At 37.6% G+C, this 27177-nt stretch overlaps 2 protein-coding genes across 2 annotated transcripts in view; one reads left to right on the forward strand and one right to left on the reverse strand.

Annotated features, from left to right (window-relative positions):
- Nucleotides 1-27177, forward strand: part of KMT2C (lysine methyltransferase 2C) — a 294229-nt gene that overhangs the window by 211563 nt on the left and 55489 nt on the right. The window contains exons 23-33 of the mRNA XM_060156306.1: nt 1603-1668; nt 2653-2865; nt 9395-9523; nt 10903-11022; nt 13852-13982; nt 17622-17802; nt 21542-21646; nt 22096-22143; nt 23128-23307; nt 23447-23479; nt 23578-23694. Coding sequence (XP_060012289.1) covers nt 1603-1668; nt 2653-2865; nt 9395-9523; nt 10903-11022; nt 13852-13982; nt 17622-17802; nt 21542-21646; nt 22096-22143; nt 23128-23307; nt 23447-23479; nt 23578-23694 — 1323 coding nt within the window. The remainder of the gene's footprint in view (nt 1-1602; nt 1669-2652; nt 2866-9394; nt 9524-10902; nt 11023-13851; nt 13983-17621; nt 17803-21541; nt 21647-22095; nt 22144-23127; nt 23308-23446; nt 23480-23577; nt 23695-27177) is intronic.
- On the reverse strand, nt 25121-25389 carry LOC132524059 (small ribosomal subunit protein eS27-like). The gene has a single exon (XM_060155881.1). The coding sequence runs from the start codon at nt 25375-25377 to the stop codon at nt 25126-25128; it is 252 nt and encodes an 83-aa protein (XP_060011864.1). The 5' UTR covers nt 25378-25389; the 3' UTR covers nt 25121-25125.

A 27177-nucleotide genomic window follows, 5' to 3' on the forward strand; every position in this document is an offset into this window, starting at 1 on the left:
ATATATCCCCTCCCTCTTGCGTCTCCCTCCCACCCTCCTTATCCCACCCCTCTAGGTGGTCACAAACCACCGATCTGATCTCCCTGTGCTATGTGGCTGCTATCTATTTTACATTTGGTAGTGTATATATGTCAGAGCTACTCTCTCACTTCGTCCCAGCTTACCCTTCCCCCTCCCCATATCAAGTCCATTCTCTACGTCTGTATCTTTATTCCATCCTGCCCCTAGGTTATTCAGAACTTTTTTTTTTTAGATTCCATATATGTGTTAACATACGGTATTTGTCTTTCTCTTTCTGACTTACTTCACTCTGTATGACAGACTCTAGGTCTATCCACCTCACTACAAGTAACTCAATTTCGTTTCTGTTTTGGCTGAGTAATATTCCATTGTATATATGTGCCACATCTTCTTTATCCATTCATCTTTCGATGGACACTTAGGTTGCTTCCGTGTCCTGGCTATTGTAAATAGTGCTGCAATGAACATTGTGGTACATGACTCTTTATGAATTATGGTTTTCTTAGGGTATATGCCCAGTAGCGGGATTGCTGGGGTCATATGGTAGTTCTATTTTTAGTTTTTTAAGGAACCTCCATACTGTTCTCCACAGTGGCTGTATCAATTTACATTCCCACCTACAGTGCAACAGGGTTCCCTTTTCTCCACACCCTCTCCAGCATTTATTGTTTGTAGATTTTTTGATGGTGGCCATTCTGACTGGTGTGAGGAGATACCTCAGTGTAGTTTTGATTTGCATTTCTCTAATGATTAGTAATGTTGAACACCTTTTCATGTGTTTGTTGGCCATCTGTATGTCTTCTTTGGAGAAATGTCTATTTAGTTCTTCTGCCCATTTTTGGATTTGGTTGTTTGGTTTTTTTGATATTGAGCTACGTGAGCTGCTTGTATATTTTGGAGATTAATCCTTTGTCTGTTGCTTCGTTTGCAAATATTTTTTCCCATTCTGAGGGTTATCTTTTCATCTTGTTTATGGTTTCCTTTGCTGTGCAAAAGCTTTTAAGTTTCACTAGGTCCCATTTGTTTACTTTTGTTTTTATTTCCATTTCTCTAGGAGGTGGGTCAAAAAGGATCTTGCTGTGATTTATGTCATAGAGTGTTCTCCTGTGTTTTCCTCGAAGAATTTTATAGTGTCTGGCCTTACATTTAGGTCTTTAATCCAGTTTGAGTTTATGTTTGTGTATGGTGTTAGGGAGTGTTCTAATTTCATTCTTTTACATGTAGCTGTCCAGTTTTCCTAGCACCACTTATTGAAAAATAAATAAAATAAATAAATTTATTTTAAAAAGACTCATAATCTTGTAGTTATTAGCAATACATAGGAATCCAGTACATTGGTTCTTTATCTTTACCAGTTTTTCTTCCATGATGTTGTGTATTTCCTCCACCATTTCTCTTTGTTGTTTTAAAGGCAGCTTTTAATTCTATTTAATTTAATTCTGTTTAGTTTTCAAGCATTTATTTTAGTGAAATGGGTACAGTAGTAGAAACTTTAATCATATGTAAATCTTTAAATACACCTTACCTTTTGTGAAAAAATCACGAGTTTTTGTTTTTGTTTTTGTTTTTTTTCCATTTCAGTGCCTTCCTCAGACTGCTGTGAATCTTCACTTGTAGCACAAATTGTCACAAAAGTGAAAGAGCTAGGTAAAATCTGAAATGCTTTCCTTGACTGTTCTTTACAAAAAGCAAAGAAATGCTTTTATATAACTGAATTGTGACACGTTACATGAATCCTGCCTTACTCATGTGGGTGTTCAGTGTAAATTTCCTAATGTTGGTAATCATTTCTGTAATTACATACAAAATGTCTGTCTTTCCCAGCTTTAGTGGGACAGTATTCCTACAGATCTCACCAAATTGGCAGTGAAAATAACCACTTTTGAAATAACCGTTAACTACATACTTGTTTTGGTTTCATTGATACATTATTGTGTTTAGTTGTCAGTTAGACTAGACAATAAGGCCTAGTTGGCAAAGAGATTTCTTCAGAATTCATTCTCTTACTATTTTTTTCTGGAATAGATCAGCCTAGAATAGTGACTAACATGATATTCTTATTAAACTCTCATTCTTTTGCCTACTTCTATTTGATATCATCTGATACAAAAACATTTGGATCGTACAGAAATTTTTCTAATGAAGAGCAATTTTGTACACTTAAATTTTTGCAGAATTTCTGCTTATTTACTACCTCTCCTTGTAAGTGATTATACTGATGCTTTGATTTCCAAATGGGCTTATGGAGTATTTTTCTTCCTCTTCTGTAAATTGATCCTCACCTTTTAGTCTGAAAGGACACTCTAGGAAAAGGCTCATAGTCGAGTGACTGAAGCATTGCTTTTAGCTTCCGTGCTTTCTTTTTAAATCCCTGTATTGATACATGAAAATAGAAATGCCAGGAAGACCATTTAAAAAAAAACTTACAACCTTTCTCTCTATAATTCAAGGAGGTTTGACGAGCTATGCTTACTTTTAACTGAGTACTGTTAATTATTTGTGCATTTCATAGGTAATTGGTTTATAGAAGTCACATTCCCTTGACACGGTCCTTATGGAACAATAATCAACTTATCAATCAAAATTAAAATGAAAGTTTTAATTTGTATCCTTGGGATATTGTAATTTTAGATCCACCCAAGACCTACACCCAGGATGGTGTATGTTTGACTGAATCAGGGATGACTCAGTTACAGAGCCTCACAGTTACTGTTCCAAGAAGAAAACGGTCAAAACCAAAGTTGAAGTTGAAGATCATAAATCAGAATAGCGTGGCCGTCCTTCAGACCCCTCCAGACATCCAATCAGAGCATTCGAGGGATGGTGAAATGGATGATAGTCGAGGTAATACTTACATATTTTCCATGGAATATGTTTGCCAAAATAAAGAATATAAAAGAGCTTTTAAAATTATTTGATTTATCTAAGGGTAGATCCTGCTGACTTAGAAGGTAACCCTTGGTGTGACACTGTCCTGCGTCAGTGGTCTTCCGAGACCTTGCCTTTTCAGGTTCTCTTCGTTTCATGTATCCTAGAACAGACCTATATTACAGAAATTTCCAGGAGCACCATATCTTTGAAGGTCACAGATCTTTTCAGATCTTTTCGGGGTTTGCCAGATAGCTGCATAAACCTCTTCAGATGCTGTGAACTTGGATTCCATGGTTAAGTTAAAGTAGAACTCCATGCAATCTAGAAATGAAAGGCCATCATTAATGTTCAAATATAAGCTTATATGCACAGATACTCATCATAAACCATCTGTTTATAAACAGTTTCTTGATCAGGTTTTCCTGGCTGAATTTTCTTGAGATGAAAAAATAATTTTAGTGGCATTAAATTCAACATGAGTTTTATTTTTGCTTTTCTCTGAAGAAGATTGCCATAGGCTTGTTTGTTTTTAGGGTGGTTATTTCTTTTCAGTTGACTCAAAAATAAAGTAATAGTTGCTGTTGTTCCATCGCATCTCATCATTTACCAGTATTTGTTGAATGCCCGCTGTGCACCAGATGTTGGAAGTCACGTCAGTGAGCAAAGCAGATAAAATTCTCTGCTCGTGGAACCAACATTTTAATGTTAGGAGAAAAGATCATTAAAAAGACATAACGTAATAAGTTAATAAAGATGTGTTTGGCAAGTGCTGTTGAGAGGACTTGGGAGCACAGACAGTGGGCTGAGGGCCCAGATGAACTGGAAGCCATATTTAAGCACCGACTTTAAAGAGTTGAGTGAGCCCCTCGATTATCTGAGGGAAGAGACAACGGGAAGGACCCTGAGTGGGATGTGCCTATAACATTTGCTGAACGTTGTGGAGAACAGTGTGTCCAGCACAGTGAGCAAAGGGATAAAGGCCTGTGATGAGATCAGAGTTGTGAGGAGAGGTGGGGTGACTCAGTAGGTCCTGTAGGACCGTAAAGGTGATGCTTAAGGCATTTACTGTAAGTGGAATGGGAGGTTGTTCGGAGGTATCTGATGAGAACAGTGGCAAAGTCTTACTTACAGTTTAAAAGGAACACTGCTGTGATGTAAACAGACTTTTAAGCCCAAGAGTTGTAGCAAGCAGTTCAGGCAGGAGGCTCTTGCAGCCGTCCAGGTGAGAGTTGATGGTGGCTTAGCATGGGTCTGTGCGTGCTCCTGTTACTTTATCAACTAATCCTCACATTTCTTTTGCAGTAGTGTGTTTTTGGGTCTCTGTGGTTGGAGAAAAGCTTTCTGATGCTTACGTATAACTCATTTTCAAGTACTGTTGAACAGAAGTTCATTTTGAAGTTTTCAGTGATTTGAGGCTTGTGAAGAAGTAGGCTGTGTATCTGGGAGGAATTGACCTGATTTTACCGTCAGCCAAAGTCCAGTGAAGAATTGCAGTTTCTGAGGGTGTCAGAAAATGCCTGAAGAACGGTTTTCCCTTAAACCTGAGAAATGCTGCATTTCACAAAATTTGAAAGGTTTCTTGGTAGTACACACTAATTCCCAAAGTATGAAATTATAGAGGGAAGAAATGTTTGTTGATGTTTGTTTACAAACAAAACATCAATAGAAAGACCCGAGAAGGTTTTCCCTATGACTACCGTTCTGTAAAACGACACTGTGAGAAATGGTAGATATTTCTGCAGCTGTACAGTTTCCAAATTGAGGCTGCCAGCAGGGAGATCCCCATAGAAGTAATACTGTCCATCATATTATACACATAATACATACATAATTTTAGATTCCACAGGAGTCGACGAAGTCCACATGAACTTGTGATGCTCCTGAGATATTGCAGCAATACTCACCTTTTTGGGGGTTGTTTTTGTTCATTTTTAAACTCTTCTGATAAACGTTTCTTAAGGAAAATAAGTCATAAACTATCACCTTAGCATATCAGAAACAAACTTGTGCAATAAAAGCAGGCTCCTGGGGTCTGGATAGCCTGTTAGTGCAAAAAAAACCCAAATCTAAAGAAAATAAAACTGCTATCTGTGTCTCAAGAGTGGGAGCGCAGGGGGTGGGGGGAAAGAAGTGGGAACACGGGGACTTCCCAGGTGGTGCAGTGGTTCAGAATCCACCTGCCAGTTCAGGGGACACGGGTTCTATCCCTCCTCCGGGAATATCCCACATGCCGCGGAGCAAGTAGGCCCGTGCAACACACCTACCGAGCCTGCGCTCTAGAGCCTGTGAGCCACAGCTGCTGAGCCTGCGTGCCGAAACTACTGAAGCCCGCGCACCTAGAGCCCGTGCTCCGCAACAAGAGAAGCCATCGCAATGAGAAGCCCGTGCACTGCAACCAAGAGTAGCCCCCACTCGCTGCAACTAGAGAAAGCCCGCGCGCAGCAACGAAGACCCAATGCCCACAAAAATAAATACATAAATTTATTAAAAAAAAAAAAAAGATGAGTGGGAGCACAGTGCTTCCCTCTCAGTTGCTGCCCCCCGTGGACCCTCACAGCACGGTGGGGACATCGGGAGGTGGGGAGTGAGACTGTGCCCAGGCTGTGGCAGGCATGGTGTGGGGCCGATTGAGAGGAGAGGGAGCAGCCGGGTGGGTCGGTTATCACCTCCTGCAATTTGTTATCGGTCATTTTCTCAATGCTTTAAATTTTGTTTTGGGGCAAGTAATATATTCACATGTTTTAAACTGCACAAGAATAAGGGTGTTTCTCTCTTCCCTGTCCTGCCAGTTCACTTCTCCAGACGCAGCCATTCTTTGTGTCCTTCCAGAGGTGTTTTGTTCATGTACAAGCACATAGATATATATTTTGTGTTCCTTTTGTCTTACTGTTCTTGCTTTATTCTTCATTTTTCTTGGCCTCATTTTTCATATTCCTTTGTGTGGATGTAAGTAACTCAGTTCCCAAACTGATAAGACCTTTAGGGGTTTTGTTTGTTTGTTTTTTCTGTCTTTTATTGTGTGTTTCCTGAGATTTCATGTATTCCTCCTTGTTTCTCTCCCTCATTTTTGGTGGGCATACCTTCTTTTGTTTCTTGAGAGAGAATGCATGGAAGGTAAATTTGAGAGGTTATGTACTTCTGAAAGTGTACCCTCCCACCTGACTGATCTTTTCCAGGTTGGAATTCAATTTTCCCTTCAGCGTTCTGAAGTCATCGATCCAGTGTCTTTTAGTTCCTGGTATATAGGGAACTTGATACTTTTTATATGGTCCGTGTTCTCTCTGGAAGCTCTTGGGATTTTAGGAAATTCTTTGTCTGCAGTGTTCTGAAATTTGGTGAAGATATGTCTATTTCACTCTGTTAGGGATGTTTTTCCTTTCTTTTGTCAGGCACTGAGTGGTCCCTTTCGTCTGCCATCTCACACCCCTCAGCGTTAGGAAGTGTTCTTGAAACCATTGATTCTCCCCCTCGGTGCCCCGTCTTCTTTTTCTTGACCCTGCTATTCAGATGTGAGACCCACTCAGCCCATTCTCCCTGTCTTTTCTCTCCTCCTTTCCAGCTCAGGTCTTTGCATTTTACTCTAAAGTAAATTTTTTATTTTATTTTTCTATCCCTCTACTGATTTTCATTTTTGTTTTGTTTTCAAATATCATGGATTAATTTCCAAGAGCTTTCTTTCCTTCCTTTGCATGTTCCTTTTCATAGCATCCTATTCTTGCCTCATGAATGTTTTATCTTACCTGTTGGAGGATTGAAAAATTTTTTCTAATGTTTTCTTTTTCCTGCCTAGTCTTTCAATTCCCAGTTGCATTTTGTGGTCTCAGGTCTCTAGCTTTCTCATGTGATAGATAATCCTTGGTTGTCCGTGTGTGATTAAAAGTGAGGACTAAAAGTGGTGATTGGAAAAATAAATTAATAATTTTTAAAAAAAATAAGGAATGAGTGATTAAAAATGATGAAAATCTTCAAGTTTGTGGGTGGTATTTGTTGGCTAAGCTTTTGTGATCTGTGCTCACTATTTGGAAAATCCCCTAGTGTCAGTACCTTTAGACATTTCTCTTGGACTGGTCAGGTTTCCCAGAAGAATCTTCCTGTCTCCTGCTTGGACAGTAGAGGTTTAGCTGCTGGCTTTCTGGGAGTTTAGTGGGGAAAGGCCCCAGGGGAGAGAGGGTCAGTATTTAACATGCCTGTAGTCACTTAATCCTGTTTTCAGTCCATGACCCCAGTGTTGAGTTTGAGTGTCTTGAGTGAGTGTGAATGGCACTGTGAGTGTGAATGGCAGCCTCACAGTGTGTGAAGTTGGGAAGGTCATAGGGATTATGGCTTCTGTAGTTAATATGATATAAAACTCTCTTTGCTTTAGCTGCCTCCCACCCATTTCCAAAGGTACCTGGCTCTGCCAGTTCTTCAACCTTTTGAGGATTGTGATAAAGTTGGATTTTTTTCTTGGTTCCTTCCACTTTCAACTGAGAATTTGTATTTCCTGAGTCAGTTTTCATCTCTCTTTCTCTTTCCAAATTTGTGGCTTTTCTTCTTTCCTGTTTTTTCTGTCTTTGTTGGTTTATCTTTTAAAAATAGATTGCTTTACTGTACATAGGGTTTTGGGAGAGTGAAATTAGATACATGAATTTAGTCTACCATCTTAAACGTAAATTCCCTCTCATATGTTTCAGTGGGTTTATTTTAAGGTAAATAATTGCTAGCTTGTTACCTTTGGTGTTTGCCAAGTTTCAGTAAATAAATAAATAGATAAAATTTTCATGGTTTAATCTTAGCTGTAGAAAGCAGTTATCAGATTGTTATAGAATTGACCTTAAACACTGACCTAATATTATTGAAAACAAATACACTACTCATGGTATTACAGAAATATGCATAATACTTAGAATATTGAAGAAAAGTGTTAACAATTTATTGTTAAATGTATTTGATAACTTTTTTTTCCCCTAAAGCACAGCGTAAAGCATATACAGCTTGAAAAGTTTTGATTACCATGATTTTAAAACAGCATTCCTCTCTAGGAACTGAGCTTTTGTATGCATTACTTAGTTTCATTGTTTACTTACATTTGGTGAAAAATTTGTTGAACACCTATTACGTACCGTGCTAAGGATGCAGCTGTTAATAAGAGTCTTAGATAAGGAGAATATAGTCTAGCAAGGAAACAGACATTAAAAGAACCAATTCAAATAAAGCATAATGTTAACGTACAGGAGCATGTATAACTGTGGGAATTCTCTAAGAAAGTGATGGTTATAAAATCCTGAGGGTTCCCTGGTGGCACAGTGGTTAAGAATCCACCTGCCAATGCAGGGGACACGGGTTCGAGCCCTGGTCTGGGAAGATCCCACATGCCACGGAGCACCTAAGCCCGTGAGCCACAACTACTGAGCCCTTGCACCACAACTACTGAAGCCTGCACGCCTAGAGCCCGTGCTCCACAACAAGAGAAGCCACTGCAATGAGAAGCCCGCGCACCACAACAAAGAGTAGCCCCTACTTGCCACAGCTAGAGAAAGCCCGCGTGCAGCAACAAAGACCCAACGAAGCCCCCCCAAAAAAAAAAAATCCTGAAAGATGGGTAGGTGGAAGGTGGCAGAGGTGGATAGGGAGCTTGATGTGCTCAGGGAGCTGAGCGTAGCTTGCATAGTGGGAGTGAGATGAAGCTGGAGAGTTCACAGGACACTGTTATAATGGGCCTTACAATTTGGATTTCATTTTGAGGCCACTAGGAAGACATGAAAGGATTTTTAAGCAGAAAATTGATACTTTTCCATTGATAAATTGATATTTATAGAAACATCATTTAGGCTGCAATTTAAAGAACTGATTGGAGAGGAGGGTAAGCATGGAGGCAAGGCAGAACAGGCGGGGAGGGAATGCAGTAAGTCAAGATTGGACTCAGGTGGTAGTTGAGGGAAATAGAATGTCCTTGGGAGATACTGAGGAGTCCTGATTGAACGAGAAAAGAAATTAGGAATTGTCAAGGCTGTCTCCTAGGAATCTGCCTCCTGCATGGTACGTTTCCATGTCTTTTAATGATGATAGGTAAACCCTGGGAAAGGGAGAAGGTTCATCTTAAATTAGTAGTTCAATTTTGTATATAAAGTTTTCAGTAACTGGGTAATATCTAATTACAGATTAGTTGGAGCTCAAAAGAGTTGTAGGCTAGAGAGACAGCCTTGGGGTCCTGGACCTGAAGACATAATTAAAAGCAAGGGAATGATAGGTTAAGTGCAGATTGATTTATAATTGTCTTTGGGAGCATTCTCTGTGTGTTTCCCCTTCTCTTATTCTTATGTTTCATTTCCTGAGAACATTGCACTAATTAGCATGAGTTCTGTATCCCTTAGGGGGCCTTTTCTGTCTCTATACTTTCCCTGTCAACCGGGATGCATGATTAGAATGGCTCCGCAGCCACTTTGCTTTGTATTTCCTGTTACATAGGAATTGTGTATTTGATAACTTTTTCAGTTTTATCTGTACGTTTACTTTTTTCCAGAAGGAGAACTTATGGATTGTGATGGAAAATCGGAATCTAGTCCTGAACGGGAAGCTGTGGATGATGAAACTAAGGGAGTAGAAGGAACAGAGGGTGTCAAAAAGAGAAAAAGGAAACCGTACAGACCAGGTATAGTGCCTGAGCTAGACATCTTAATATAATCAAAACTTAGTTAATTTAAGAAAAATATGATATTGAGGGCTTCAAATATAATGAAATAAACAGGATGAAATATAACTTCTTAAGAACTCTCTAAGCTGAAACTTAGAGAGTTTTTTAGGCTGCGCCGTGCGGCCTGCGGATCTCAGTTCCCCAACCAGGGATCAAACCTGGGCCCTGCTGCATTGGGAGCGCAGGGTCTTAACCACTGGACTGCTCGGGAAGTCCCCAGAACTTGTAGGCTTTTTTAGGCAGTTATTAATGTCTGTTTACCAGTGAATGAGGTAGTTTATTGAATCAGTTCAATCTTTATTCTTCTGATTGCTTATATTTTATTGGTAAGAGTGATCGAAATACCTTCTGATGTGTAAGGAAAAACTCTGTGTTTGTTTTCTGCTAGACCTTAAAAGGTAACCTTCCTTACAGATGAGCCACATTTATAACAAGGGCCTAGATTAGCTTCGTCCAAATCACTGTATGAAAATGATTTCATTTCTTCGTAATTATGAGGCTTATAAGTGCACCTACTTTTTTAGACACTGCCAAATTCCTTCCAGGAACTTACAGTTAAATGTTAGGGTTTTTTTGTTTTTTCTTTTTCTGCCTTACATGGAAGTTATCCATGTAAGGGACCCATTTGAGGGGCCCATTAGATCACAAAGTATATTGCTAGACAACTATCATATGACAGAAGCTGTTAGTGTTACTATGTGTCAGGCACTGTTCTCAGCACTTACATCTATTTATTTAGTGTTTATCGTATGTGTATAGGAGATACTATACATTATCCCTTTTTTTACCAGTGAGGTAACTGAAGCAATGAAAAGTTAAATAACCTGCCCAAAGTCTAGTAGTAACCAGAATTACACAGTTTGACTCGTCTAAGAACTTTAGGAATAACTAGACACATTACCCCAGAAGTCATGTTGATTTTTGCTTGGATCATCTAGTTTAGTTTGTATCTTGTATCTGTTCTCCCTCAGCTAACATACAAATAATTTGAATGATGATCTATGAGCTACTAACATTAAGGAAACAAGCATAATTTACTATAATGTTTACCCTGACATCGTTTAGGAGAAGAAATACGTGCAGTCTTCTGTACTTTAATGAATTTGTATTCCTATTTGGTTATTAATGAGGTAACAATAACTTTGATCTCTTTTATTTGCTTATTTCCAAACTCTTGTATTTTGCATTAAAATGAGATTATTGATTTAAGTTAACCCATATTGAATTTGGGAAAAGCCTCACTGTTTAAGACTAAGCAATTGCACCCTACTTACTGTGGAATTACAGGGAGAAATTAGTAGTTATTTACAAGATTACCTAATTTCTGTTTTGGATAGGTATTGGTGGATTTATGGTACGACAAAGAAGTCGAACTGGGCAAGGAAAAACCAAAAGATCTGTGATCAGAAAAGATTCCTCAGGCTCCATTTCTGAGCAGTTACCTAGCAGAGATGATGGTATGGTACTGATTTTGTTTGATTTAACCCTCTTATCTTGATATCCCCATTGAAAAGAACTATCCTAAATAATGTTACAACGACAACCTTATTGCTTCTTAGTGATGAAAGGATTTGAGTGCCTGTAAAGTTCATATCTGCAATATAGAAATTAGGTTTGATAAGAAAATTATTTAAATCCAATCAATTATATTGCTTTGAGATTACTTTAAGAAGGGACTGAGAATATGCGGGACTGAATAGGGATTGAATCACATAGTTATGTCTGGTACTTTCTGGCCATCTCACAAAAGGCCTTTCTTTGCCTGCATTAGCTACTTGGCATAAAATTGGAAACTTTTTAGACTATATAGTTGAAAGTGACATCGTATCCCAATAATTTATAACAAAAGTGTTTTAGAAATATATCTTCCAATTATTAGTCTGTCATTGTTACTTAGAGTTTCAAGGAAAGCTAAATCATTGCTTAAGTCATAGCTGAAGAATTGGTCCTAATGAAGACTTTGCAATCAGTATGGTCATGATCTGTACACTTTCTGTATTTTAAATATTTTATATAGAATCTGAAGAAAAAAGATGTTTTTGTCATATTCTTTGAATAGAGTTCTTTTATTACTATGTGATAGGGTTTTGGCCTGTGAATGAATTTCAGAAAAATTGCTGCACATTTTTAAAAGGAAGCACCATAATAGTTTTAAAGAAGTTTCTAATATGACTTAACATGGCTGTAATAAGCCCCAGTTAAGAAATGTGATATGTTCAATGAAACAGTTTTTTTGTTTTCATCTTCGTCTCTATTTTGTCTTCTATATAATTTTATTTTTATCATTTAGTTCAGTATTTTTCGTTTGTGTCATCCAATGTCATCCACTGAGTTTTTAATTTATTATGCATTTTTCCTTTTCTAAGCTACTTTTTTTGATATTTTAACACTTTGTAGCTTCTTTTTACAGCTTATTCCTCCCAGTTTTAGTTGATTTAGAATATAACATTTCTAAAACCTTTGCATATCTGATTCTGCTCTGTATCTCCTGGCCCTGTCTCCTAGTGCCTCATTTCGTTGTGTTTATGGTGTGAGATAGATACATATACATTAAACAGCAACAAAATTTTTTTTAAACTGTGAGCTCATATTCTTTAGAACATTCTCTGAACTTCTTGAGGACTGAAGTGAAGGTTGGTTACTTCAGAGAATATTTGTGGCCAGGAACATGAGGTGCTATTCCCCTAGGACTCCTTTAAGCTAAATTCTTAGCTTGAAGTTTTTTGGTCCACCTATGTTATATAAATTCAGATTTCTTACATATCAGGGCTGTACTGAGTTTATGAACTCTCCGGGAAGATTTTCATTTTTTTGCCTTTCTACCCAGCACCTTATTCAGTGACGAGATGACAAGCAGTTTTCTTTGCTGTCAGGTTGGCGGGGTGGTGGTGGTGGTGGTGAGTGATGTGTGGAGGACCAGGGGAACGGGAGGGTGTGTTTCTTGTTAAACCAGCCCTGGTGTGGAGTCCTTCAGGGTCCCCCCTTTATACAGACAGCTTCTGGTTAATCTCTACACCTTGGGAAGAAGCTGTAGGCTTTGTCTTCTGTTCCCCATTCCTCATAAGGCTCTGAAAACTGGAGTTCAAGGTCACTAGATTTTAGCAAAATTTCAGAGAGCTTTATTTAGTTCTTTGCTTATTTCTGTGATTCCTATTTTACCTTAATTTTTGGTCTTGGAGAATTCTTTATTTTCTGTTTCGATTACTGCTGTATTTTTTTTTTTTTTTTTGCGGTACGCGGGCCCCTCACTGCTGTGGCCTCTCCCGTTGCGGAGCACAGGCTCCGGACGCGCAGGCTCAGCGGCCATGGCTCACGGGCCCAGCTGCTCCGCGGCATGTGGGATCTTCCCGGACCGGGGCATGAACCCGTGTCCCCCGCATTAGCAGGCGGACTCTCAACCACTGCGCCACCAGGGAAGCACTACTGCTGTATTTTTTAAAAAATGTTCAGAAAATGTTTATCCACTATGTTTAGTTGTTTTCAGTCCACCTATGTAGTCTGGCAACAAAAGTGCCCACACTGATTTTCAGAAGGCATGTGCCTTTTGCCTAAAGTATGTGAGGGTATCATTTGATTGCTTGCTTACCTGCTTTAAGTGGTGTACTTGTTTTATTGCTAAGTTCATAGTCCAACATTTTGGATTTTCGCATTTCTTTGATTTTAAATTTGAGCATTCATAGCATATTTATTATCATATTCATAGATAGTCATATATTATCACAATATGTATGTACTCCAGATACCTAATTTGCAGTAAATCCCTGAACTTGAATTGCTGGATTGAAGGACACACATTTTTTAAAAGACTTTTGTTAGATAGTCCCAATAAACTCTAGCAAAAGGTTGTACCCACTAAATTCCCTTTAGTAGTGTTCGAGTAGCCATTTATCCATACTCATTAGCATTGAGTATGTATTTTCCTTCTTTTAATCTTTAACAAAATGTCAACATTAAAAAAATCAAGTTTCTACTTTGTGAAGAAGAAAATACTCATTAAGAAACAATGGGAAGCATGCTGATAATAAGTAGACATGAAATGAATTTTTTATACTTAAAAATTAATAAACTTACTTTGAGGCCTTTTTATGAAAAAGGTAATTTGTCAAGTCATTATGCTGTGTACCTTAAACTTAGTTGTATGTCAGTTATATCTCAATAAAACTGAAAGAAAAAGGAAAAAGCTTGTTTATGTGGAACTGTATGTTGGTAAGTTATAAAATTACTTTTGGTGGGCTTATCTGAAAATTTTAAATACCACATATTTATAAATGTGACTATTGTTTCAGGCTGGAGTGAGCAGTTACCAGATACTCTAGTTGATGAATCTGTTTCTGTTACTGAAAACACTGAAAAAATAAAGAAGAGATACCGAAAAAGGAAAAATAAGCTTGAAGAAATTTTCCCTGCCTATTTACAAGTAATATTTTGCTTTATATTATTTATTTGTTAATGAAAGAAACGTAAAGTGATGTATCGAGTTTTGAAAAAGAGTTTTGTTGTTTTTGTACATGTTTTAATCAGTCATCATAAATGCCATTTTTTATCTTCCAGAGCCTCTTAAACATTACATTTATCTTCTTTGTGCTTTGATACTTTTTACAAAGTTCTTTTTTTAATCCCAGTTTTTTATTTATAAATTTCATAAGAAACACAAGAACTCTTTGGCTGGGAAAAGCTCATTCTTCCAAACCAGTTATACCTGTGTGCTCTGCAAACGCAAGTCTGGTGGACAGCTTCCTTTGCTAGTACGGGTTACAGTAATTATGTTCACTGAATGATGATGGGTTTTTAGCTGCCAGAATTGCAGCTTTCATAATATTTACCACTTTTAGAGGCCTCGTGAACCAAAGGTTTAGGCTGAACTGTTTTTGTTTTCTAAAATATACATCAGGAAAATATCCCTCAATATGAAGAAATTGTTTGATAGATGTAAATAGAAATCCTTCTAGTTCATCTTGTAAACATTAAGTCTCAGAAGAGTTCAAGGCCATGTGGTACATTGGAAAGAACCCTACATCAGAAATAGGACTGAGCTGTAAAGGCTGGCTCAGCCATAGCTCATTCTAGATTCTTGAGCATGTAATTCATCCTTCCTTGGCCTCTCTTCCTTCATGTGTAGAAATTGAATTGGATCAGACTGTCATTGAGTGTCCATCTGATCTGTCCCTCGCACGCAGCTATGGCGAACATAGATAGCTCTTCATTGCTTGAGTTGTAATTTTTTTTTTAACCTTAATTTTCCAATTAGCTATTACTAATTTAATTGGTTTTAAAGGCATTTCCTTTCAATTAACATACAGCTTCCTCAATTTTTTTAGTAATTAGAAGTGTAAAATTCAAATATTCATTTGACTAAAATGTCTTCTATATTTATCAAATAAGACTTGAAAGCATAAGTACCTTAAGTATATAATAATATTTATGAGTGAATTTTTGTTAGACAACTAACATCATAAGGGCAGTGTCCATTTTAAAGAGTGCAGTCTTTAAAGTCAGAGCCCTGGGTTTGAATGCCACTATTGCTACCAGTTAGCTATGTGATTTTGTTTTATTTAACAACTCTGTGCCCCAGTTTTCTCATCTATAAAATTGTGGTAATACCTACTGTACAGAAATGTTGAGAGATGAAATAAGAATTGTGGATGTAAAGTGCTTAACTCCGCACCTTACATTTTATCTATCTTTAATAAATGTTTTATTTTCCCCTTATTCCCTTCACATACCTATTCATTCTAGCTTTGTACCTTTAAAAAATATGTAACAGTAATTTTATTGTTCAGGAAATAGAACCATTTATTGTTTAGATTATATTTAATTGCACCCTTTGTGTTGTCTCCTGTGCCCTTCACCTCCCATCTTAATAGTCCTTCCTGGGAGTATTGAGTAGATGGCATGCCCCCCTCCTCCTGTTGACCCTTCTGTAAAGTGTAATGTACATTTAGGAAGCTTTCTTTAGCTTTTTAATGGAAGTATTGATATGAAAACTGACCATTTCATACTTTTGCAAAAGAGCCTTTAAAAATAGTGGATCTGATTTCCTGATTACTGCTGTGATCTAAATCTGTTGATCGGGATTGTTTCTTTTGGTGTACAGGTGTAATTCCCCTGTTGTCCATCAGTAATATATAGCTTTTTTGATGTGCAGGAACCTTTTGTGATAGTACTATTTCTTGGACATCTTGTGATAGCAATTGTATTTTTTTTCGCCATTGTTCAGGGGTGGGGTGGGGCATACATAATATATAGTGATGAAAACCCGCCAGGAATTCAGTAACAGTGTTTTTCTAGCTTTTCTTTATTAATCACAACAGTGTCAAGATAAACTATAAATAATTGTATAATCCACCCAGTAGAAATAGTTACCTGGCCTATTAAGAGCTGGTGGTACCACATGGCCATAGGAACCCCTGTAGTAGATCTGAAGTCCCCAGGTTCTGGTCATCACCGAACACTATTAAGTCACAAACCAGGTGGAGCCACTCCCTTACGTTAACTGCAGGAAACAAAAAGCCGCCAAAGTAGTAAGAACGTAACAGTTTTTGATAAATACCACTAAATTCATCATGGGTCATATTAGGAAAAAATTCTTGCTAATGGTGGTCTCAGATTTCTCAGATTTATACTGAAGGCATTAAATAAATGATCTATAAAGTTCTAAGATGCTTTCCTAATGATAAAAGCATTGCCAGTATAAGAAACAAATCATCTCCTGCCCAGTGCTCTATATTTGTGGGTTTTCAAATTTCTTTTTCATAGTGAAATAACTTCTTCGTTTAAAAAAAGTGAAAATTTCAAATCAAATATTCATCGCCTCTACCAGACTTCACATACCTCCTCCCCTGTCCCTTTTCAAAAGTTAACAGCTTGGTGTTTATCCTTTCAGAACTTTTAAAATAATTTATTTTTGTATAGTCTTGGTTTGTATTTTATGTTTTGCTGGACATATCACTCAACTTGCTTTCTTTTAATACTGTATCTTAGAGCTTCTTTTTTTTTGACTGCATAATTCTACATCCTTTTTAAAAATTGATGTATTTTATAGTATGGATATCTATAATTTATTTAGTCATATGCTTTTTGACAGACATTGAGTCTGTTTTCTCTTTTTGGTATTACTAAAAAATGCTGCAGTGAACCTTTTTTGTGTATGTGTCTTTGGCAAGAGTGTATTAAATGTTGGTAGTTACTGCAAAATTGCCCTCCACCAAGAATCCCCTTTCCAGGCAGACCACATTGTAGACAATAGAGTTTTGGGGTTGAAGTAAGTGAAGGGGGTCCCCAGTGCTTCCTTTTGTTCTCTTTATTGATGCTTGAGAAGTTTGGGGGAGATCTAGAGCTGTAAGGAGCCCAGCTTGAAAGAGTGGTCTCTACAGTAGAGCAAGTATATTGAAATGGAGAAAAGTTAATATGAGTAAATGGATAAAAAGCCATAGCCTTTAATAGCCATACATTTTGTACACATAGTTTGTTTAAAATGACTATAAAAACCCTCTTTCAGATTTATAGCATGTGAAGTCTTTAATATGGTTGTATGCATTAGTATGAGAATACTAAATCTATCTGAAGTATATAAATATTAAAGCTGTAGATCAAACCCTTGTGCTATCCTCTGTAGATAATCTATAAATATTAATAATATTCATGAAGTTTTAGTTTTTCTTATAATATGAATTAAGGTGCCACACTGTTACAAATTTATCCATTTTTAAATTTAATTGTAATCTAATCTGGGAGTATCGAATTATTATACTGCAGTTGGTAGAAACATATGTGACAGAATTGTGTGGTTTTATTTGCATAATTTTATTTGATTCTTGTAAAAAAAAAAACCCAAAAAACCTTATTTTTAAAATTCCGGTCAATTCTTTATATAAAAGAATTGACAGGCTATCTCTATAATTATTTATATATTTCTATATTCAATTTTTATATTGTTAAATACTAAGCTTTTCTGTTATTTCTGCCTTCTTATCAAAATGATGACAGAATTATCTGTTCTCAGTTTAGAATTTTATAACTAAGTCAATTGTTCTCATATGTGCTTATCTTTATCTAGGAAGCTTTCTTTGGAAAAGATCTTCTAGATACAACTAGACAAAACAGACTAAGTTTAGATAATCTATCAGAAGATACAGCTCAGCTTTCTTACAAAACAAACATGAACACAAATTTCTTGGATCCTTCCTTAGATCCACTACTTAGTTCATCCTCAACTCCAGCAAAACCTGGAACTCACGGTATGTGGCATTTGATATCAGTGACTTTTCTTTATCGCATTACATTCATCTTCCTTTTAATCAAACCTTTGAAATGCTTTAGTTTGGCCTCATACGCATTTTAAAAATTAACTTTATTGAAGTACCAGGTCTATAAGATTTATCAAATAAGTTTATCTGTGTAACAACCACTAAATCAACTCCTGTGAGTGGCGAAGGAAAATGTTTGGTTTACAGTTTGCTGAGGGTAATGTAAGGGAGTGTAATTAGGCCATAGTTGGTGAGTTATAAATATAATAGTCTTCAACTTAGGTAGATTTTTGTTAATTACATAGCCCCAAGAAATTCAGAAGAGGAAAAGAGTGCTGTAGCTGGGAACTGGCTGTTCCACTGTGATAACAAAGTGAAATATATTTCAGATCAGTTTCTCACTACTGAGGGTTTGGGCCAGATAAACCTTTGTTGGAGGAGGGAGGCTGTCCTGATATTTAGCAGCATCTCTGTCCTTATGATGTCATAATGATCAAAAATGTCTCCAGATATTGCCAAATGTCTCTGCAAAACTGTCCCCTATTGAGACCCACTGCCCTAGCTATAGTGAATATGGGGACTACCTAGAATCAGAGAAAGGTATGAGAGCTTAATGTTTATTAATATTAACGTCAGCAAGGCTCTCAGAGGTTTAACTAGTTAGGTATCATAAAGTTTTTCCTCCACTTCTGTATTTTTTATCTCGCTTTCAATTAGAAATTTAATATTCTTCTGACAGGCTTCCTTTTGCCATTGAATTACATTTATTACTCCTTTAATCTTATAAACTCAGTTTGGAAAACAATCTTAAGGCAGCAGCCTTCCACTGAAAGATGACTTTTGATATATTAAGTAGTTACAGCTTCATTAACTTACCACTATCCTGGATGGAAATACAGGCTTTTATTTTTTATTTTAACTTCTTGAAATAATTAGAAGCAATCTTATCCCCTTGTTATTTGAATGCACCCAGCATGGGAGTAAAGGCCATGCTCTTTGTTTAATGTTAGCAGATCATTTTACTTTAGTTGTTGTTTTGAGTACTTACCTGCTCTGATCCCATGTTAATATGTTGTTAAAATAATGCATAGTGAAAGACTTGTCGGCCCTTCAAAGGATGTCTTACTCTGAAGGATTATCTTATAAAAGTTTTGACTAGCCATTTAAAGACTTACATAGAAGGAAATTGCCCTTGAGTTTTTATAAGGAAAAGAACTGAGGTTGGAAGGAGACATATTGTGACTGGAAAGACATTGCTGTACACTATTTTTATTCCTGTTTCCTTTATTTGAAGTTGTTTTTTCCACAAAACTCCTGAAGAGAGAATACTTTAATGATAAAGCCAAAATGTAGAGGACTAGAGTAATACACATTTCAAAACCTAGGTTAAATATAATGTCCTGTGCAGTCGAACCACTCTCTTGCCACTATGATGGAAATTCAAAAGTAATGGCTTCCTTTTTAAAAATACTTCATTCAATGTAGTCCATTACATCAGTTTTAATAATTTGTTGATAAGATACAAAATTTCTTCAGGTAGAGGAGAACTTTTAAAACATGGTCCTTTAAAAAACGCTGGTTGTAATTTGTTTAGTAGAATTCCATTGGTTTAAAACAAACAAGCCCGCAAACCTTAACCCTGGAACAATTATCCCCCAATTTTTTTTCTTTCAAGTGTACTGTTTTCTAGAGAATACATTATTGAAATAATTTGATTTCTTAAAAACTTTACAAATATTTGGGCATACAGAATTTACTTTAGCTCAATTTAAAAAATTATATTTTTATGTATGTCTGAATTCTATTTGAGAAGTATACGTTTAATGGGACAAGACTATTTTCATAGAAATATTTGATCTAGAATCTGGAGTATTTTATGTCCTCCCCTCCTCTCCTTTTTTTTTTAAAAATTTTTAATTGAAGTATAGTTGATTTACAATGCTGTGCCAATGTCTGCCTTACAGCAGAGTGACTCAGCTATGCACATATATATTTTTAAAATATTCTTTTCCATTATGGTTTATCATAGGATATTGAATATAGTTCTCTGTGCTATACAGTAGGACCTTGTTGTTTATCCATTCTAAATATGAATCCTTTTTTTTTCTTAAGTAAAAGTATAGTCCAAATGGATAAAAATATTCAGATATCCCTTAACTTAAATGACTAATAAAGTTTCTAAAGGTAGCCTAAATATTTTCCTGCTTGATTAGGCCAGAAACCCTGGTAGTTCTCCTTGACTCTTCATTATCTCATATTCCACATCTGATATCTCCGCAAGTTTGCCTCTGCCTTCAAATGATATCCCAAAGCCGACCACTCCTAACCTCACCCTCCCACCACAGTCTTGTGGGCTGGTACCACCTCTCACTTAGACCCGTCCAAGGCCTGCTGACTGATCCATCTCCCCTCTTGCCAACATGCCTTACCCCCTCCTCCACCCCCGTCGGTTCTGCGCCTGGCAACCAGCGTTTCCCTGTAAGATGTCAGTCACACCCTCCTCTGGCAGTCTTCCAGCAACTTCCCATTATACAGTTGACCCCTGAACAACAGGGGTTTGAACTGCGAGGGTCCACTTATATGAGGATTTTTTCCACTGATACGTACAGGAGTCCTACCATCCCTGGCTGCCTGAATCTGCAGAGGTGGAAATGAGGATATAGGGAGGGCCGACCACAAGTCATATTCGGATTTTTGACTGTGTGGAGGGTCGGTGCCCCTCACCCCCATGTTGTTCAAGGGTCAGCTGTACTTTATACTTCAGAATAAAGCTCAGTCTTCGCCTTGACTTGTAAAACCATCCATAATCTTGCTTAACTGCCTTTTCAATCTCTTACCACTCTTCCCCTTTCTTACCGCAAGCACTGGCCCCTTGTCTTGACAAAACTCTTCCTGCTCTAGTCTTTGCATCTGCTTTTCCCTTTGCCTGAGGTACTCTCTCCATTTTAGGGCATATGCTCCCGTAGCTTGTTTATTAGATTTGTGCTTGGTAACCACCTTTAAAAGGCCTTCCCTGACCACTTTATCTAATATCTAACAGTATTTCCACATCTTACTCTGGATCCTTCTTTCCTTATTGCTTATCTTTATAGCACTTACACTGCTGTCATTTATTTACTGTCAGACTCCCTCTGCGAAAGTAAGCTCTGGAGGCCATGCACTTTGTTTTAGTCACTTCTGTATTCCCAGTGGCTGGACCAGTGCCTGTTAACATAATCCATAGACATAATTCTGTGGGTGCTCAAACACTTTCTTCAATAAATAAGTGAATTAATCAGTGTTAAGGGTAAAGCTGGAAGTAGGCATTTAACTAGATGGTATCTGGTTTATACTTTACAAGGAACTTCTAAACAGTAGGTTTGCCTTTAATATTTTATTTATCTTCTGGAGTGTTTTCCAGATGTCATTTTTAGTGATGCCGCTTTCTTAATTTTTTGCTTTGTTTCACTTTTATTGCCTGTGGGTTTTATTTTAAATTTTATTTTATTGTTAATATACAGTAGTCACAAAAACAAAAGTCTTAATTTTTAATGTTTTGTTACTGAAAATGTTGGAGTGCCTTTTCTATGAAAAATTCCTTACTTTAGAAGTAATAAACTTTTTATGATTCTAGTACTTACCTCAGTAGCTGCTGTATTCTAGATATTTAGTAAATGGTTGAATGAGTGAGTTTTAGAATTTAATGTCTAGGAAAATACTGACACTTTACAAACATACTTACTGCGCTTAGGCACTGCTGATGATCCCTTAGCCGATATTTCCGAAGTCTTAAACACAGATGATGACATTCTTGGAATAATTTCAGACGACCTTGCAAAATCAGTTGATCATTCAGGTATATATGAGTACTGTTTGCCCAGTGTCTATTTTATGATGTGAGTGAGAGGTATGTGTGTGAAACAAGCTTAGTCTTTTCTCTGAAACTGAAAAAAAAATTTTTTTCTTTCTTTTTCTTCCTTCCTTCCTTCCTTCCTTCCTTCCTTCCTTCCTTCCTTCCTTCCTCCCTCCCTCCCTCCCTCCCCTCCCCTCCCCTCCCCTCCCCTCCCCTCCCCTCCCCTCCCCTCCCCTCCCTTTGTCAAAGAACTCATCATTTTATTTGATCTGCCTTGGCTTTCCTGCTTTAAGAGGGGAAATAGCAAGTTAGTTAATTTCTGTTGCCTGTCTAATTGCATCAGATTTAAGGCCTGTTGCCTTAGAGTCCTGCTGTACCTGTTTCTTCTTTTGTTTGCACCGTCCCCCAGCTCCCGTGGTAATCATCCATTTTATTTGGTTTGGGTCTTGTAGGTCTTGATTTATGCACTTTCCAGGTTGAGAGCTCATCTTGTCCATTTGGTAAGAAACTGAGCAATGGATGACGGCTGACTAGAATTAGTCTTTTTTTTTTTTAAATAGTGATTTCAGCTGAAACAACCTGTAGGTGCATGTGTATTTGTTATAGTGCTAATTTGTCACTAATCCAACTTTGCTTTTCCCTTTGTGCGTGCAGCTAAAGCATGGTACAACTGTACTGTGTTTTGGATGACTTTCTCTGTAGTGTTCTTTTTTTTTTAATGAATGGTTTTATTCATGTTAGTATGTAATTTATAATATTACCCAAATATTATAGAGTTAGTTCCTATAAGAGCAGATAAGTTCCAGATAAGAGCAGATGAAATTTTACTTTTTGATAGCAGTAATATTGAGGAGGAAGCATGATAAAGTAGATAAACCAGTTTTAAATGTGACTATTGCTTAAAAACCAATTTATATGAGATAAAGCATGTAATAAACATAATCTGTATATTGTTTTTGACTACAGAACATTTCAAAAATATGATGTGTAGTTGAAATTATTCACAAAAGGATAATTTTTACAAGGCATTAAAAATTTTAGAGCTTGTCATTAATTTGTGTGAAACTTGTTTCACAAACTGCATATGATAAGTTGAACCATACATTTGAAACACTGTCTTCTAAGTTTAAGCAGTTAATTGTATATTGATTCTTCTTAGAGAGTCCTGTCTTAATAATATGCTGCTTATTTTTTTGTGGAAATTAGCACTTTAGAACCAGATGTGTTCTTTGGTTTCTCAGGGAATGTGTTTGCATTGATTAAACCATACCTTTAAGCAGCACCCAAGTTTATAGATACATTGTGCCTAATTTTTACTGATTGACTCTCCAGATTGATTTAGGAATCCAGATTAATTCAGAATTACAGGCTTCTCATTGCTCTGTGTTAATCATATGGTTGTGTTTTAATGCAGGGAAATAGTGTAGTGCATTCTGTGTGAGTGTTCAGAGTTCACTTTTTAATACGCATACCTTGCTCCTCAGCTGGAATAGACCTTGGTGCCGGCGTTGATGATCCTTCCTCTTTGCCTCAGCCAAGTGTCAATCAGAGTTCACGACCGTTAAGTGAAGAGCAGCTCGATGGCATCCTCAGCCCTGAACTAGACAAAATGGTCACAGATGGTAAAATATTTGCCCTACATCTAGGCTTTCTAAAAGACATGAGTAAATATGATTTTCAAAGATTTCTGCATGCTTATTTACAATTTAACTTCTCTTCTGATAATTTTATGTCAAATGCTGTTTTGTATCAGTATATTGAAATGATGGTTGTTAATATTTCCACCTCTTTATTTTATCCTAGGAGCAATTCTTGGGAAGTTATATAAAATACCAGGTATTTGTGTTTTGATTTTTAGTTTATAAGAATGGAATTCCCTGTGCTTTGGCTCTGTAGCCCTTTAATCGTACTGTCATTGGAACTGTGTCTCCTAGAGCTTGGAGGAAAGGATGTGGAGGACTTGTTTACCGCTGTGCTCAGTCCTGCAGCCACGCAGCCAGCTTCCGTACCACAGCCTCCGGCGCCTCCGCTGCTGCCCGCGCACGCTCAGGGTATGTCGCCTCTCGAAAAGTGTTGTAAGCATGGCTCTGCGGTGTGTGTCCCTCAGGAACCACGCACACAGACTGATGGCAGAAAGCCCTCTTTTGTGCCGATGGAAGAGTACCAATCTCTGAGTTTCCCTCAGTTACACACCTACCTCCCTGACATCCTCTGGAAATCGGCGATTCTCTTCATGGCCAGAATTCTTCTGCTCACTTGATCTGCGGTGCCACTATTAACAGTGCCTGCCTTCTTCCCGTCCCCCAGTCCCAGTCCCAGCTCACTTTTACTCAGTCCTTCCTGCAAAGATGTTTGGAGAACTGCTCCCCCCTCACCTGACTGCCTTAGACTCATCCATCTGGTCTCAGTTTCACTGTCATTTCCTCAGTGGTTAGCAAATCACCACCTCCACACCTCCCCCATGCTTTTCATTGGTAGCATGTGGTGCAGATGTAAATGACTGTTTGGGTAATTATGGTTTTCCCTTTAGATTGTGAGCTCCTTGAAGGCTTGGGTCACATCTGTCTTCACCACTGTATACCTTGCCACAGAGTATGTCCTTAGTACATACTTTCAGAGTAAATCAGTGGCCTTTCTACCACTGTCGACTATGAAATTCCTAATTCTGTGGAAATTTGCCTATTTTGTTTAATCCACTTTCTTCTGCCTATTTGTAACTACTTGCAGAACAAGTTTAAGGCTTTCCTTTCTCCCTCTGCCTGGACAGCTAAAATCTGATAGGCTAGAAGTAAAATTTGTGGGAGTAGGTAGGTAAGGTGGTAGTGCTGCCAGTCTGGGAATCTCCTATAGAAGGGAGATGGTGGTGTGTATTCTTGATGATTTGAATAATGGGTCATTTCTCTATATCCTGTTGTCACTGCGTCATGATTATATACTGAATTGAATAATTTGTAATGATACTTTTATAAGCTCATACACTGTTTTTGTGTAAGTGCTGAAATGTACAAATAATTTAATGTTATCTTTACTACCGATTTTGTGTATACATGAAAAATTCTATAACGCACATAATTGAAATATTTTAGTTTCTACCAGTTTAGCCTCTAAACATAAATTTACCTTGATTTTTGCTAGACTAAACATGTGATTTACATTTGGATAAAACAGACATCATAAGTGCTTCTTGCCTTAATTGTTCCCATATGCTGTCTTAATGATTAAGAACTCTTCAATATTTCTCTTCTCAACATATAAAAAAAACTATCTCCATGTTTTCTGAAACTAAAAGTATGTATTTCAGAAATCAAATCATTTAAAGATGTATTCCTTTATAAAAGGTTTTATGATCATTGTTTAAATCATTTCACTGTGCTGTCTCATTTTTAATAAGGTTTTGAAGGTTGGGGGCAGTTGATTTATTTTTTTCTACCCAAAATGTGCTTATTGGGATGGTTTCCCATTCATCTTGATTCCGGCAGCTTTTAGTGCTGCTTCCGTCTGGAGGAGCATCCTTCTGTAAGCCTTGCTTTTCCTCCTGTAGGCTGGCAGAGGACAGTAGAGCAGCCAACACACAAAACTACTGTGTGTGCATGGCTAGAGACGGTGGTGATTTTATAGCATCCTGGGCATTTCACATCCATGAAATAGGAACTGGGGCTCTGCACCAGGCGCTTCTTCTTGTGTTTCCTCTTCTCTTCTGGAGAGGGATGAAGGAGATCCTTTGCGAGAGGCATGTTCTCGTGGGGAGGTCATCACCGTCGGAAAGGTGGGGTTGATCTTTTTTTTTGCGTAGGAGTCGCTAAGATTTCAGCATTCATGTTTGAAAGAATAATAATTTAAGGATAAAGCATGATCAGGTCACATGCAGGGAGACCACACAGATATTCAAGAATGGCAACTCTAACATTTTCCAGGGCAAAGGAAGAGAGGTAAGTGGTCAGTGTTTAAGAAGGCAGAACAAAAAGTACGCGTGGGACTGAATTGTGTCTACACAGCTAGGCATTGGCAGTTGGCCTTTTTTTCTCCAGGTTTCTGAGAGGCACTGGAGACCTCACACCAGTGAAATGACCTGATGAGTTACACATTTCGGCAGAGTAGCTCTGATGTCAGTATTGGAAATGGATTTGACACAAGAAGAGTTGTACTAATGAGTTTATTGCAGTTGGGACTGAGTTAGAATTTGGGCTCCATTTAAATATATCTACAGTGCTAATTGAAAGGAGGAAATGGATTTGAGAGACAGTGATGTTAGCATAAGTAGGATAGTGCTACCAAATGGATGTAAGATGTGAGAAAAAAGGAAATAAATTGAACTAGACTATATATAAGCCAGGCTTGCCTAGAGGACAACCAGTCATGCTGTAAACTGGAAACATGGAACAAAGAAGCGTGCACGCACACGTATGTGCATGTGTGCATGTGTGTGTGTGTTGTAGGGGAACAAAGAAGCGCGTGTGTGTGTGTGTTGTGGGGGAACAAAGAAGCGCGCGCGCGTGTGTGTGTGTGTGTGTTGTAGGGGGAGGGTAGTGGAGATGTAATGAATTTAGTTTTAGGCCATTTTTAGTTAGAAATGGGACATACACATTGTTCTGACTTACAGGCAGTTGCAGTTGTTCAAGGCTATAGATGAAAATTTAGGAATTGTCTGTTTAGTGGTTGGAAGGGTGAGGTTTCTTAAGAATATACTGCCAGTAGAGTACAGAATCTTGAAGAACTCTTTTTAATTAAATAATGAGTTACATGCTTAAGTCAACTGATTTATATTATACACTCCTTTCCCCTTTTGAAGCATTAGGTGGAAGTGAAAAAAGCTGAGAGATGGAGACACTGAGTGAGACGTATAGGATCTTCGCAGTGGCCGTCATCAGGCTGTAGGGTCGGGTGGGGTGAAAGGCACTGTTTCACTGGATGGTGAGATTGCTGTGATCTTCAGTGGAACAACTTAGTAGGAGCGATGAGGAGAAGGGCAGAGTGTGATGTGTTGACACTTTTACAGAAGGTCAGAAAGCGGAGAAGGGAAATTTCAAGAAGATTGAGACAGTAACTTGAAATCACTTTAGGTGAAAGTTCCATGAAGTGACTTTGCAATTCTTACCATGGTTTGTGCCTTGAAAAAGATACTAGTGTGACCAGGTATGGTAGACTTGAGAGAATGGGAAAAAGACCACCTCCTAGTTAAAATAATAACAAAGGGAAAATGCTTTGCATCTATTTATGTGTACTTAAGTTATTTAATTTCTCTGGGTCTTTTTGCATAAATGGAGCTACACGTAATAACCCATTTCATGGCCTGGTTGTGAGGACCAAAGAGTTAATTAACACATGTAAAGGTTTTGGAACAGTGCCAGGCATATACTAAATTGCTAATGAGTAATAGCTATTGTTATGTAAGGTTTCAGTCTAGTCGTATTGCAGGTACAGTAGTCAGTGCTGATAGCTCCAGGATAGATCACATTCTCACTACCAGGAAGGGAGCTTTTCTTTATCCTAACTACATGAAAGGCATTTAATATTTTTCAATAAAATATCATATT

Source organism: Lagenorhynchus albirostris, chromosome 8 (genome assembly GCF_949774975.1).
Source record: "Lagenorhynchus albirostris chromosome 8, mLagAlb1.1, whole genome shotgun sequence".
Taxonomy (NCBI): domain Eukaryota; kingdom Metazoa; phylum Chordata; class Mammalia; order Artiodactyla; family Delphinidae; genus Lagenorhynchus; species Lagenorhynchus albirostris.